This window comes from Eucalyptus grandis, chromosome 5 (genome assembly GCF_016545825.1).
Source record: "Eucalyptus grandis isolate ANBG69807.140 chromosome 5, ASM1654582v1, whole genome shotgun sequence".
Classification (NCBI taxonomy): domain Eukaryota; kingdom Viridiplantae; phylum Streptophyta; class Magnoliopsida; order Myrtales; family Myrtaceae; genus Eucalyptus; species Eucalyptus grandis.
The window spans coordinates 10193650-10208923 of record NC_052616.1 but is presented as its reverse complement, the minus strand read 5'-3'; the positions used below and the strand labels follow the sequence as shown (position 1 = coordinate 10208923).

At 39.5% G+C, this 15274-nt stretch overlaps 2 protein-coding genes across 5 annotated transcripts in view; one reads left to right on the top strand and one right to left on the bottom strand.

The window, feature by feature from the left end:
- Window positions 1-7276, top strand: part of LOC104443901 — a 130441-nt gene extending 123165 nt beyond the window's left edge. For 2 of the 4 annotated variants that reach the window (XM_039312964.1, XM_039312965.1), the window contains 6 exons: window positions 4592-4689; window positions 4932-5172; window positions 5535-5672; window positions 6026-6271; window positions 6374-6435; window positions 6788-7273. In XM_039312964.1, the coding sequence (XP_039168898.1) occupies window positions 4592-4689; window positions 4932-5172; window positions 5535-5672; window positions 6026-6271; window positions 6374-6435; window positions 6788-6958 (956 nt within the window). In that variant the 3' untranslated portion in view covers window positions 6959-7273. Of the gene's footprint in view, window positions 1-4591; window positions 4690-4931; window positions 5173-5534; window positions 5673-6025; window positions 6272-6373; window positions 6436-6787 lie in introns of all 4 variants that reach the window. The other 2 variants (XM_039312966.1, XM_039312963.1) reach the window with 2 other exon arrangements.
- A 975-nt stretch (window positions 7277-8251) lies between these two features.
- Window positions 8252-12683, bottom strand: LOC104446114. The gene is made up of 8 exons (XM_039313296.1): window positions 12488-12683; window positions 11913-11992; window positions 10017-10136; window positions 9756-9838; window positions 9512-9662; window positions 8873-9137; window positions 8619-8661; window positions 8252-8542 (listed from the first exon to the last, which is right to left on the bottom strand). The coding sequence occupies exons 1-8, from the start codon at window positions 12681-12683 to the stop codon at window positions 8446-8448; spliced, it is 1035 nt and encodes a 344-aa protein (XP_039169230.1). The 3' UTR covers window positions 8252-8445.
- Between the last annotated feature and the right edge of the window lie 2591 nt (window positions 12684-15274).

Here is a 15274-nt window from a genome sequence, read left to right as displayed (position 1 = left end):
AATTCTCTCTTGACAGCAGGTGAAGCGACAGATTCTTCCGTCGATTGAAGCCCACGAGGATGGTATGGAGAATGAAAAGAACGAATGGGGCAAGTTGCAGAATGGATGAATTAGATAATGTAAGTGTGAGCTTCCAAACTGCCACGCCCAACGGCCGAAAAGAAAGAGTCCAATTTCCAATTAGTATTGTTATATTTCTAGAAACAGCCCTTGATTTTTTAATGTTGATGGTATGCAAAATGGGGAAAAAACAAAAAAAAAAAAACCTAAATTATGATCATTATTACATATTTATTTTATTTTTTTTTGTGACAAAATCTAAAACTTTTATCCATATAACACATTTATTGTAAATTTGTATTAATGTCGCATATTTACCATCAACTTTTTATTATGACACAAAAATCACAAATTAATATATTTGTGATAAATTTACTATTCATTAGTTTTTGTTAAATTAGACTAAACTAATAAAAATGGATAGTAAAAACAACTCAACAATTTGATTATAAAATTTAATAATCATAATGTGAGGTAAATTTTTCATAAGTGTAATAGTTTCAGGTTTTTTGTGATCCAAAAATTGATTTAAGGTAAATTTATTATAAGTGTATTAGTTTTCAGTTTTTAGTGTAAAATGTATTTTATACGATTAAAAAATATCTATAATGAACAATGAAAATATATTTTCACATAAAGGAGTCCGTTAGATGAGTGAGTCAGATTGGATTTGGATTAAGTTGAAAATGATCCGACTCTTTTAATCCGTGTTGACCCATTTTAGTATAGTACAATTTACCGATCCAACCCATTTATACCCATCCACACAATTTGGGAAGTCAAAGCTCCATGCTACGACAACAACACATTTTTCATTTGAATATCCTTGTAACAGACACTTCATTACATGCAAACACTTCACATTCAATTTGGAAGCCATATACCGGCAATTGAACCTAGATTTTTTTAATAGCCATTTCAATCGGGAATAAGTACGTTAGCGGTACCACGACTTTTGTACAGGGTATATTTTGATGCCAAAACTTACCAAATATGCGCGTGAGAGTCATGGGGAAGAAGAAATCTCGCATTGAATATCTAGAGATATATCAAAAAAATGAAAACAAAAAACAATTGATGATTCCTACTTGGCACATAACAATGAATTTAATGGCTCAACCAAAAACCTTAAAATGCTTGGAGACCGTCTTAGCGCTCTTAAGCTCCTTTCCCGCCATAACATTTCAGCTCTCGAAAGCGGTACCACTTCACTCGCAGCTCTCCGAAATCCCTAGAAATTCTTCTTCTTCTTCTTCTTCTTCTTCTTCATCATCATCCTCCAAATGCAGAAACCGCCATGGACGAGGCTCCGACGAAATGGAACGTCACCTTCACGAAGCACCTCAAGCAGAAGCGCAAGCTCTACCGCGACGGCTTCCTCTCTCTCCACTCCTCCTCCGCCAAGGTGCGTCCCCTCTCTCTCACTCACTACTCATCTCCGCCATTGATGTCCAGCTCAACTCCATCGGCGAATTTGGTTACCTTCGATTGGGCTGGGACATCATTCGGTTTTGATCGGCTAGTAGTCCATGTCGACACTGCAGTGGCGATCGATTCCCTGAATTCAGCTCGCTCGATCAGGCTAGATAGCAACGGCTCGATGCTGCTAAGGATTTCGGTTTTGACTGTCCTCGCGGATTGTTCTGTTCTGTGGTTTTGGTCGTTGTGCTCCCCGCGATTGAGCTTGTTCTGAGTGGATTAGGCCATGCCGTGATTGATGATCGGATTTTTCGACAGGTAATGCTGTATGACGACAGCGACCAGCTGTTGGAATGCAGGATCTTGAAGAACGACGAAGTTGTTTGCTCCGGTGAGACACTGACGTTCAATGCTTATTTGGTTGATGTTGGAGAGCCTGAAGGAGGGCAAAAGCCTCTCGATGATACTTATGCTTGCAGCCGAGAAAATAAAGTTCCTAAGCGAACGAATCTGCTTCACAGAAACAAGTTCGTCAACGTATCTGATTGTTCCGGTATTGTCTGTTCTTACATATTTGTCTTTCTAAATGCTGGTGTCTCCGTTGGTTTGAAAATCGATGACTCATGCTCATACGTTTGCAATGTTGTGCCCATCATCTACCTGTCTCCTTTGCTTTTTTTATTTTCAGAATTCAAGAAGAATGAAATGAACAAGTACGGCATATTGCAGGCGAGTCCGAACTCAAGGACATCAAGTACGACAGGTGAGTTTGGACTTATACTGACTCATCTATGCCCATGCCAGGCCGTGTCTTTCTCTTGATGTATCTCCTGGATTGTGAATCTGTTCTTGATTTTCTTTGGGTGTATAATTTCTGCATGTTGTTACACTACGTGTGGCATCCATTCAAAAAATATTTACTCAAATTTGATGCTTTGTATATCAAATCTTCTCAGTCACATCAGTATTTTGTTCACATATTTAAATTGCTGCTCTTGAAGAACATTGGAGCTTCCTTGCATAACTCCAGACTTTCCCTCAGAAAACTGGTCTCTATATTCTCTATGTAGTTACATTCATAAGTTTGTTATTGTTGTCTTAGCACTGCAGTTGACGTGATATTCCTTTTGATATAGATTGGCATGTCTTGTATACAACACAATTAACTCAAAAGTCAAAGAAATATCATGATGGCTTCTTGCGTTGTACAAGCAGTGGATCTATCACTCGGCAGGTCAAGCTCTACAGTCTACATCTCTACTGATCATTAACCTTAGATAATACCAGCTGTCTTGTTGCTAAATAATATTTCAGGTCTTCCTTCCTTAATTAGTTAGTTTTCTTCTTCATGGTGTATACCTTTCTCTACAGATTAGTGAAAAAATTTTATCAGGATAAACATGGCTCAGATCATTGAAACCTTTTTGGGGCCTTTACCAGGTTTTCTTGTATGATACGAACTGGAAACTTTTAGATAGTAGGTTCCTGAACAAAGCTGAAGAAGTAAGCCCTGGGGAGATGATGGAATTTCTGGTCATTTGGTTGAAGTTGGCAATCGTGAAGCAAACCATGAATCTTTGAGGGAACTAAATCTAAATGCAAGTGGAAACAGCTTCAGTTCTCTTCAAAAATTATATATGCAAAAGCAGCAGCGTAATGTTACTACCGTTAAATCTGCTGTAGAAGGTACCCTGGAATAGAGTTCAATTTGATTTGTTAGCAGGTGTTCTATAAATAGCTGTTTTTTTTCCTGTTGATTCTTTCTTTGGAGGTAATTTGCCTTAACTCCTCTCCTAAAGTCTTGAACTGTCAATTGATTGTCAACATTTTCTCCCTGATTGTTTATATTCCCACTGATCCTATCATTCAGCTGCTCTGCAAATTTATGTAAATAGGGGATGCTCCGTACTCACCAAACTGATATTTTAACACAATGTGATTTGGTGCTTTACGGACACAAATTCATGGGATGTTTATGATTGTGGGACGATTTCAACAAATTCTGGAACTTGCAGACACCAAGAGTCAGTTCATTGTTTTTATATGTAGTTAACACTTTCTTCATTGACCAAATATAGAGAGATCACAATTGAAAACCATATCTGTTATTTATATCATCTTCTCCTTTTCTGTTAAGGAGCGAGATTCTCTTCTCTTCATGTTTTTCATGATCTATGATAATTACCTGATTCTGATTGTGATGCACTGAAACATGTATTCATTAGTACTCTTTCAGAAGAAAAAAATGGCCAGATGCATCAGAATGGGGCAAAGGGGAGTATATTAGATGCTGGAAAATCAGGCGTAACAGGTTAGATTTTGCTTGGATGCATATTCAGTTTGCTAAGAGTGTTTGCTAGTTGCCTTGTCTCTACATTTGTTGCACGTTCTTATGTGATTATGAACTCACTTTTTTTTCCTTGGTGAAATCGAAGTTGCCATTAGAAAACTTTCGCACTTGTCATAGGCAAAACTCTATACTGCTTAATGAGATGGATTTTTGAAATTCCTTGCATATGACAGATAGCACACTTGAGTTAAAGTGGAGAAAATGTATAGTAGATAGAAGATTTACCAAATAGAAAACTATGTATTAACGTTCCGGCTTTGTGCTTCAGAGGTGGTCTGAGGTTGTCCTTTCATTTGGAAAATCTGCAATTTACCTTGTCAGGTTATGTTCTTGATATTTTCATAGCTCTAGCACCATGCTTTAGGTATTGAAGAATGAATCCTATTTAAGAGAACCCCATGCAAAAGAGGAGATCATATGGGCTAAGTTACATGGATTCCTCAGCGTATTCCTTCATGGTTTTTACATTTTCTATTGAAGTTTTCATTAACGAGCCAGTTGCTCGTTCTACTTCCTGATAGAGTTTCTAATAAAGTTTTCATTAAGTAGCCAGTTATCGTCTTCATATTGCTTCATATTTACTGCCTCATTTTAGCTTGAGGTTACTGAAATAATGAAATCAATATCAGGTCCACTATTGTCCTTCAGCCGTTTTTGACACCCATGAGCATGTGAATGTGCTTTTGTGGCCTATGTGCTCCCCCTCTTTTGTATTATTCTGAGCATGTCCTACTTGGAGATTGACATTTTCCTGTCATGTAGAATGGCAGGTTTTGTACACAACACAAGTAACTCAAAAGGCCAAGAAATACCATGATGGTTTTCTGCAGCTTGAAGTTTGCGGATCCCTAGGGAGGCAGGTCATTTCGAGGCACTTTCATGGATGTTTCATTAAGCCACTGCTTTTTTCATTAAACTGGGCTGGGCACTTTGTTTGCTGATCCAACATGAATCACTTCTGTTTTTTGGATAGTGGTTCACTATGTGCCCTAAGCATCACACTAATTAAATGCATTTCATTACCCAAAAAAGTTCAAAGGCTTTTTTATAGGTCCTGGAATCACTTTTCCGCTAATTGTTTTCTTCCCCTTGGATCATTCAGGTCACACTGTATGATGCTAGTAGGAACATCTTGGTGAATAAATTTCTTAGGAGAGATGAAGTGTTGGGAACTGGAAAATCTCTGGTGTTCGATTCTCACTTGGTTGATATTGGGGAGCATGTGGTGAAAGAAAAGGGGCCAATGGGTTTGAATGATTGTGAACCATGTCGTGCTGCTGGAGAAATGAGGACAGGCCATGGGGAGGTGGATGGTGCTAAAGTTGATCAATCAATCCTGGGAGGTTTGCAGCATTATTGATTCAGCCAATGCTATTTAGATGTTTCAATAACTTCATTGTAGATGTAGTTTTCCTTGATGCATCCTGTTTGACTAGCTATGTCCTAGTGAAGTACTAAGGAGGTTATTTATGTGGATCTGTGGGTGTTAAGATACAATTGGAAATGAATATGTTGAAAGAACATGTTAAGAGAAAGTTGCTACCTTCCTAACCAAGTAGGGGCACTTATATGAGGAGGATTGTACACCTGATATGGTCACCTCAAGATGATTCAGAATTGGAACATCTAATTCTTTCTTTTATAGATATTAATTCTATGTGCCTCAATTGTTTGATGCCTAACGCTTGACCTTTGGATATTACAGTACCCTGGCATAAACATGGAGACAAAACTTTGGGGAAGGTCCATCCAGCGAGAGATTTGGATTCAAACAGTGGAATATCTGGTATGAAAAGCACAGATTGCATCAGGAGAGTTTCCGAGACCAAGCCTCTACGTGATGGTGATTACTCTATGGAGAAATTTCTCTATATTAGAATTATCTTCTGCCTTTTGATGTTACTATCTTTCACATGTGCAGTTAGATTTAGGCACAATGAAAATAATTTTATCTTATTCAGGTGCATCAAGTAATTTACAGTAAGCTTTGTAAAGCCTGCAAAATCGATAGATTGTTTCATGGACCTGCTCTAGAAAGAGAATGTCATCAATTAAGCTTGGGATTGGTTTTATTGATTTTGATGCATTGCTCACTTCATTTTGCATTTCTTTGAAAGTTAGTTCTCATGTTTATTGGAGGAACCTATGTGTGTTACTATAGCTTGCAAATGATCTCTTGCAATCAAATCGATGCAGCCTGTCAAATACTATCTGTACTGCGAAAACCATTAGATCAAGTTGCCATTGCTGAAAATTCATACGAAAGGAAGGCAACTTTTGCTTCCCTAACAAAGGAGCTTCAGGATCCAGATAAGTTTTGTGATGGAGCTCAAAGACAAAGAGCACCAGCTCCTGAGCTGGCTTCGGTGGAGAATGTCGACACTGGAAATCTGACTGATGCCACCAACAATGAAAAGTTACCTGGTCTAATGAAGTCTAAAGGTTGGTTTAGTGCAATCTAACTCACTCCAGCATTCTTTTAGTTTTAGTGTTAGCTTTGTTGTAATATATGTTTCATCATCTGACATTGTAAAATATCATCAGAATTAGCCTCTGAATTCAATGAATCTTACTTGACGGGGGACTTTGCAATTGGCAACTCACAGGTATTTCACAGCTACTTGTCCTGCTCTATTTTCAGTAATAGATTCTTTCAGCTCTATTTTGACCCGTCTGTGGCAAGATTGTCACTCTAAGCATCTGGAAATTCCCTCAGAAATTAATGAGTTTTGATGTTTGATGTAACTCTTTCGTCCAAACTATTGGACAAGCTGAATTAAATTAGCAGCAGGTAGCAACTGCTCGCAGGGAATGTTCAAACTAGATGCATGACCCTGCTTGAATTCTCTAATGCATCCCTGTCCAAAATCTAGTTCTTTATTTTACCTTGAGGACATTCTCAATTTCACTGAGCTTTGTATGACTAACATGTACATCTGCTGCAATTAACGTTTGCAGCCTTCTCATGGGCAAGCTGAACCCAAGTGCTGCAGCGACAATCTTGTTTCTGAAGCATTGCTTTCACACGGTTCTCACAGCGATGCTAGTGATAAAAGAATGGACCCTGAAGGAGATAGAGATCCATTGAAAGTGAAGGCTGAGTGTCCCAGTTTTGATCTTGGATTTTGAACCATATCCATTGCTCAATCAACAATATTGCTACTGTCAAGCATCTGGATGGAGTGTGCAAGAATCTTCTGCCTGTCACATATGAAATCTGTACAGTTGAGCTCCTGTTTTTATGTGGAGCATTCTGGTGCCAAATTCATTTGCAGCTGTCTGATCTGAAAAGTTTTTAGTTATACGACATAATCAATGTATTTCCAGTGATCTTCAACATATTTAGGTACATGTTTGATGCAAAGAAACTCATATGTGGGTCTATCTGGTTTCCTTTATCTCTTCTTATTTCTCGTCCAGGAACTTGTACAACTTGCTGTCCTTTCTTGACTTCCGCATGCTAAGCAAGGCCTTGAAGAGACTTTTGTTTTTGCTGGAACATAGCTCGATATCAGTTCTGTTCCTCTCAACATGAGTAGACATTGAAGTGGATCTTCGGGGTTCCGATGGGTACTGGATGTTCATATGGGCATATAACAGACTCGGCCATGAGAGGTCATGTCCGCAAGACATGTCCAACAAAAAATGAAGCTTAATAGCTAAGCTGCACTGAATTTCATTGATGCTTACTCGTTTTTTGGCGTTAGAAGGGTTTGGAGATGTGGATTTATCGGCCAGAGAACTTGAACGTGTGAATTGAAATAGAAATGGGGAGGTGCGTTTTTCTGTTTAGAAAAAGTGTGGCTTGCATTAGTAGCTTGTCTGACTACATGATATATGATACAATCATAGGGCATGAAAACATGATGTAAACGCTATGTATGGCAATCTGGAGGGGTAAGAACATTAGGAGTGTCAAAAAAAAATTTGTTCACTTGAGTGCCACATCAGAATAAAATCAATTATTTGAGTGTCAATTCTAGCAAATCATTCTACATTGGAATTTATTTATTTTTTTGAATTTTTTTTTAAGTTTGTTTTTTAATTTTGTTTTTTTTTTTTTATTTTTTTTTGCCATGAGGGTCACTGACGACCCTTGTTGGTTGCGAAACCCTCGCCCTCGGATGTGAAGTCCTGGGCGAGGCTGCGAGAGCCCCCGCCAACTTTGGGCAACGTTGCCGAGTGAGGACGTGATGCCCTCGCATAGGGCCTTCACTATGAGGGCGAGGCAGCCCTCACACGATCTGCCATGAACTTGCCAGTTTAGTGGCTAGTGAGACCTTCACCTCGCTTAGGGCCTTCACAACCTTGCTTAGGGCCTTCATGGCTAAGGGCGAGGATTTTGCGGTTGGTGACTCTTGCCCGCCCAAAATAAAAAAGCAAAAAAAAATAAAAAAAAGTATTTTAAAAATTGTCCACGTTAGTGCTTGCAAAGCCACGTTAAACAACCAGCGTCTATGTCAAATTTTTTGGGGAGATAATTCGGAATTGGTACTCAAATGATTAATTTTTCAAATTTGTGACACTAAAGTGAGCAAAAATAAAGTTTTGGCACTTGGATAAGCACATACGAAAGTTTGGGCACTCTTAATGCTCTTACCCCCAATTTGGAGTATTCAATACCGACCTGCTTTTTTGTTGGACAAGGTACTTACGAATGAAAGGGGGCCCGTTCGGGAGGATTGTGGAAATTGTGTTGCCAAATGCCGTCTCCTGCATCAGGGTTCCATTGTCAGCATCAGGTCTTTCCGGAGCTAGGATGAGTAGAACAAATTCAGTCAAAAGTTACCTGACGATTGATGCAGAAGTCTCTATATTTCTCGGATATACTTCTTTGGAAAGCTAAAAAAGTTATTAGTACGTCAGTAGTAGCATTTGATGTTCTGCTTTTTGATGGAATAAGTTGAACACTTTTGCAAATGATGAGCGAGAGAACAGCTACTTCTATGACTCATGAACTTTTTACATCTAATAGGCCAAATCTTGTTCCGTGAAATGTGCATAGTGGAAGCTAAACTAGAAAAAGAGTCATACAATGTTAACCTGCTGATATTTCGCCATTTACTTCATTTGTCACGCAATATCGCAGATTTTTGTTGTCTCCACCGTCTTTAGCTTTTGAAACTGAAAGAAAGTTCTTAAGCATGAACCAACTTCGATCTTTTGGTCTTAATAAACCAATGACAAATCTTGTGAAGGGAAGCATGCCTGGTAAGATATATCGTATGTGGTGCTTCGGAGTCCTTATCGCTAGCGACTGTTGAGATAGGCCTCCGTGGTCTACGAACATCTCACACATTCGTCGTCTCTAAAACACAAAAATAGGGTTGAAGATTATATTCGTTATTTGTGATAAATGAGTCAACAGTACGAGAGATAGTTGTTCTCTATGCCATTTTCCATATTATTGTTGAAGCAAGATATATTATGCTATTTAGAATATATTTTGCTCTGCCAATTAGTTTGTTACAATGTAATATAATCCGGCAAGTCATGTAGTTTATTTGGAATAATTTCTTGGTATCAAGAACTTAATTCTTCTTGTTAAGTTGCAATTTATTAGACCGTGCACATGGTAGATCATAGGGTATGCAAGCCCTTCTCATTCTTAATGCTATAATACAAGGAAAACCTAATTACATAGCACACCTGTTGAACACAAGAGAACATTACATAGCACACCTGTTGAACACAAGAGAACCTAAGCTCAATTGCAGAAGCTTCCCCAATCTTGTCATCCAGGAGACAATTGACCTTATAAGTCATTGAGCCCAAGTGATCCGCAGTGTTGATGAAAGCTTTGGTTGCATAATCTCTGAGCGTGTTCACCACTCTACAGTATTGACAAGGTCAACAAAGAGATGCGCAACACAAATAAATGCTCAAGCCGGTACACTATGATGAATTGAAAACCTATGCATCTCACATTTCTTTATGATCTTGTTCGTTGTAAGATAATTCAAAATATTCAGCCGCTGAGTATAACTGCTTCCTAAGATCCTTCAAGTCCTGATTAGAGAAAGCTTATGATTAGCATGCAAGACAAATCCAAACCCTTTCACCCTGAAATTCAAACATGATGTAAACTAGATCATGAGGAATTTGATCATCTAATAGGTGAAAAAAATAGAGGAACATCAATCGAATTTTAAGGTAAACCCAGAAAAAGTAACTAGTAGTTATGTACCTTCAGGCTATCTGAAAAGATCAAACTCTCTTTCATGGAGAGCTCATCATAATGCGAAACTCCTTGAGGGAGGAAAATGAAGGAGGTAACAGGCAAGCATCCATCATACCAAAGTTCAGAGTATTTTCACCTGTTATAATGAAGATGAAGCAATCAGATTCAACTTCACACCCTTGGGCACCGACTATCATTATCCATTTCCACGACGTATTTTCTTCTTCTTGACGTTCTTTCCTATTCTTATCTCGACCATTTCCTTCCAACAAAACCGAGGCTAAAATCCTGAGATATTGCAATGCTCACAGAGTTCTCCATGTGCCGATGACAACAGTTATTGCCAACGGAAGCATTTCTTCTTGTTTTGTCAATTCACGGATCACACAGAGCATTGCCAAACCGCAGATCCAAAAAGAACCAGACAAAAAATCTCAACAGGAGAGCAAAAAGCATATGCGAAGAATATGAAGCTGACGTTACCTCCTTTTTATCTACTGCAACACAGTCCCAAGCCTCCTTTCAGCTCCCTAACATTCTCTGATAAGGAAAAGCAAAGAAAGATATCCAAAAGCCATAACCAAATTTAGTGATCTTCACCTTAGATATTGACAGAGGGGAGAGAGAGTAGAAAAATCATCTTGCAGAAATGGGTCACCACCAAGTGTCATAGTGATTTGTGCCTTTTGCTTCTGTCACAAGGTTGTTTGAGTGTCTCTGTTGGGGAGAGCAATATGTTGGGGTATGATGAAGGCTGCACCATACTAACAATAATAAAGACAGATGAAAAAAAATAAATCGACACCGTATTTACGTGATTCGCCGTAAAGACCTACGTCCACGGGGAAAGCAGTAGTGAATTTCACTATAAATCAAGCGATACAAGGAGATTATACAACTTAAGTCACTCAAACACTACTCTCTCGGTGTTTCCCAAGTCCTAATTTAACCCCAAACCCAACTCACGACATAAAATTACTATGCGTTCAAGCTCGAAATAAAACGCTCTCCGTATGCCTGATTTGCATACGTACGAAATCGCGTATGTCTTGAAGCTTCGTGCAACCTGCGGCTTCCTTCTACGTTAAGCTGCAGCGGCTCCTTCTTATCGCTCGGCTTGAACGTGCAGCAGCTCTTCTACGTAGGTTTCGGCGGGAGCTCTCCAGCAAAGAAGAAACCCTTTTATACATGTGCCCAAAGTCGAGGGCCCACCACTGTTGGCTTCTTACGCGTGAGGATTCTTTCCTCTTTTATTTGCGTGTGTGCGCGTGTGCCCAGAGTCAACACTTCGACTCTGGGCCCACCACTTCTTCAACGTGCAGAGAACTTCATTCCCTTTAATTCAATCGGCTAAAAGGAGAAAAAGCCCATGGTGTGGGGGCCCACCATGGATAGAAGAATTCGGCTCCTCCTCCTGAAGATAAGTGAAATTGAAAATCCTTGCTCCTTTTATTTAATTTTATATTTTCTCTTTTCTAGCGAATCGCGTTTTGTAAACGCTCAAACTCAAGACATAATTTAACAATCTGTACCTTGGCTTGATGTTTGAGCCAAATTGCAATCGCTTTGTAAAAATTCAAATTTTTTTCCTTTCCCATACCCCAATGGGCTCAACCAACACGTATATTATCTAAGTCCAAGTTTCGCTTGAACTTCGCCATAACCGAGGACCTCATCAGAATACCAACTCCACATGCATCTTTAACTGCTCCACAAGGATTTTCCGACACAACCTCCTTAACCGTAGATAAAGCAAAACCATTGTTGCATCCATATCTATTAGGAGATCAAATACGTACCTTGTCAATATCAGCAGTTACAGCAACCATTGGCTTTATAGGCTCCACCTCGCTATGAGCACCATTTTGTGTCGATTACTTTGCTAGCACTTATACTCGCTACCTCAGAAGTTTTTGGTCGCAACTCCACCTCAAGCTGAACACCGTCCAGATCCGTATTAACACTGCCACAAACACTCCTAGCTAGAAGTATGGGAGACTTATCAAGGGTAACTTCTCTGCTGTTAATATGTGAATTTATATCTGGGCACCATAACCGATCGCCCCGCTCACCTTGTGCATAGCCATGAAATATGCACATTGCCCTCCCATTGAGCTTACCATCACTCATTTGAAAATAACACGGGCAACCAAACATTCTAAAAATAGAATAATCAGCAACGTTACCTGACCACACTTCTCTAGGAGTCCGCCATTCAATAGCAGTTGATGGGGATCTATTTACCAGGCAGCTTATCGTACTAAGCACATCAGCCAGGAATCTCCTAGCCATACCAGCACTAGAGAGTATTTTTCGGGCCGTTTCTAGTAATATTCTGCTAATCAATTCTGCAAATTGTTGTGGTTTATTGGTACTAGTGTGGTGTTTCACTATGCTCTCTTTCATGCAGAATTTATTTACCAGCTTTGAGCAAAACTCCATGCTATTGTTAGTCTACACATGCTTAATCGACTTACCAGTCTCCGTTTCGATTAAAACTCTTGACTGTGTGATTTTGACACCAGCATCAAACTTGTGCATCGGCACAAACCTCCAGGTCTTCTTCGAGCAGTCCATAAACTCTCGAATAGATGCATCTGACGTCTCCGCAGTGAAATTTGTCACTGTCTCACCTTGAAGTTTATACAAGCCTCTATGCTTGATTCCTTTCATTATCACCAAGGCACCTCGAATAACCTTCAGAACTCCACCTTTTGAAGAATATCTGTAACCAGCTGAATCTAGGGTACCCAAGGAAATTAAGTTCTTTTTCAATTCTGGAACATGCCTCACTCCAGTCAATGTCCTCACGATACCATCATGCATTCTAATTTTAACATCACCAACACCCACAACATCGCACTCAGCGTTGTTCCCTAACTGGACTTTATCACTACATGTGCACTGATAAGTGATAAACCAGTTTCTATTTGGTGTGATATAAAAAGAACAACTAGAATCCAAAATCCATCCATCAAGCGATGAATCATTAGTGACAGACAAGACATAATCGGCACTATCTGCTACAGCTGCAACATTATCTGTAAAATCAACTATAATTTCCTTACCCTTTTCATTCTTCAACTTAAGGCAATCCCTTCTAAGATGCCCCTCTTGCCACAGCTCCAACAGACAACATTAGCAGTCCTAGATTGACTACATCTGTTCATATTAGAACTACCAGTATCCACATGTGTTCTAGATCTTCCTCTATTTTCACCTACTAAAGCAGCAGATACAGGTTCGCTAGATTCTCTTCTATGAATGTCCTTGCTCAGAATTAAATCTCGAACCTCATCAAACGTCAAACTTGTTGACCCAGAGGAATTACTAACAGCAGTAACAGTAGTATTCCGACTATTAGGCAATGAGGATAGCAGAATCAAAGCACGTACCTCATCTTCAAAGTCAATCTCAACCGAACTCAATTGACTAACAATCACATTGAATTCATTGATATGATCTCGCAACCGACGCACCTTCGCTCATCTTCAAATTAAATGACGTTGCATCAAACGGACCTTATTGATCATAGAGGGCTTCTCGTACATATCCGACAGGGCTTGCATCAAATCAGCTGTGACCTTCTCATTCAAGATGTTAAACGCGACGTTACGAGCCAACGTCAGCCGAATAACACCCATAGCTCGTCTATCCAGCAAATCCCAATCAGCTTGCTTCATCGTCTCTGGTTTCTCTCCAAATAAGGGCAAGTTTAGTTTCATCTGGTAAAGATAATCTTCAATCTACATCTTTTAGAAACTAAAATTCTTCCCATCAAATCTGTCAATTCTCACTTTTACTTCTTCTGTCGCCATCGATTCGCTTCAACTTAGCCAAATCTAGCTATGATACCACTTTTTGTGAAAGGGCGAACGATTGAATAATAATATAAATGTATGAAGAAAATAAATCGACATCGATTTACGTGGTTCATCGTAAAGACTTATGTCCACGGGGAGGAACGATGGCTAATTTCACTATAGATCAAGCGATACAAGGAGATTACACACTTAAGTCACTCAAACACTACTCTCTCGGTGTTTCCCAAGCCCCAATTTAACCTCAAACCCAACTCACGACATAAAATTACTGTGCGTTCAAGCTCGAAACAAAACGCTCTACGTACGCCTGATTTGCATACGTATGAAATCGCGTATGTCTTGAAGCTTCGTGCGACCTGCGGCTTCCTTCTACGTTAAGCTGCAGCGGCTCCTTCTTCTCGCTCGGCTTGAACGGACAGCAGCTCTTCTACGTAGGTTTCGGCAGGCGCTCTCCAGCAAAGAAGAAACCCTTTTATACATGTGCCCAAAGTCAAGGGCCCACCACTGTTGGCTTCTTACGCGCGAGGATTCTTCCCTCTTTTATTTGCGTGTATGCGTGTGTGCCCAGAGTCAACACTTTGACTCTGGGCCCACCACTTCTTCAACGTGCAAAGAACTTCTTTCCCTTTAATTCAATATGCTAAAAGAAGAAAAAGCCCATGGTGTGGGGGCCCACCATGGATAGAAGAATTCGGCTCCCCTCCTGCAGATAAGTGAAATTGAAAATCCTTGCTCTTTTTATTTAATTTTATATTTTCTCTTTTCAGGTGAATCGCGTTTTAGAACGCTCAAACTCGGTACATAAATTAACACAATAACTGGGGTATGATGAAGGCTGCACCATACTAACAAGGACAAGCAAGACGCTGAGTTTTTTGGGATTAAGTACTGAAAGCAACGCACACCCAAACTGAAAACCACAAAAGTGAGACATCCAATAAAAATAACATCCCAATAATTCTTGATCACTATTTTGCCCATAAGCTTCTCACGTGTGAGCATTTTCTCCCATCTAATAATCTAAGGTTTTGCATATCTAGCATAAAGATAGATTCTCACCAATCCAATCTCCGCTCCCGTTCATTCCTTTTACTAGTTATCTCATCTCCCGATATTTATACGCGGCATGACACGTGAGAAGGGGTTCTTCAAGTTATTCTTTTGCAAAGATCAAGCGCAATATTCACTTATGAGTGGGAAATACTGTCATTTTCATTCACTCTCGTCCATCGAAAACTTTAACATTCTTCTTGTGTGAATGATGTTGGGTTAGTTTGGCATTTGGTACTACATAGAAGTCGATCCTCTACGCAACCAAGTTGCCGAAAATCCAACCACATCAAAGTACAACTGAAAACTAAAAAGGTGACATGATTTGACTGTTTTAAAGACAAAGACTTCTACTACTAGCATGACCGTGCCTTATACCACCAATTAAGG

What these genes read in the sequence shown, in the direction of transcription:
- LOC104446114 (XM_039313296.1), bottom strand. Translation starts at nt 12,683, where the DNA reads ATGAAAGGAATCAAGCATAGAGGCTTGTATAAACTTCAAGGTGAGACA. An exon ending in TGCGACCAAAAACTTCTGAG is followed by an intron (nt 10,137 to 11,912) that starts GTAGCGAGTATA and finishes AGGTGAAAATAC; the next exon opens with TCTGAACTTTGGTATGATGG. An exon ending in GAACAAGATCATAAAGAAAT is followed by an intron (nt 9,663 to 9,755) that starts GTGAGATGCATA and finishes TCAATACTGTAG; the next exon opens with AGTGGTGAACACGCTCAGAG.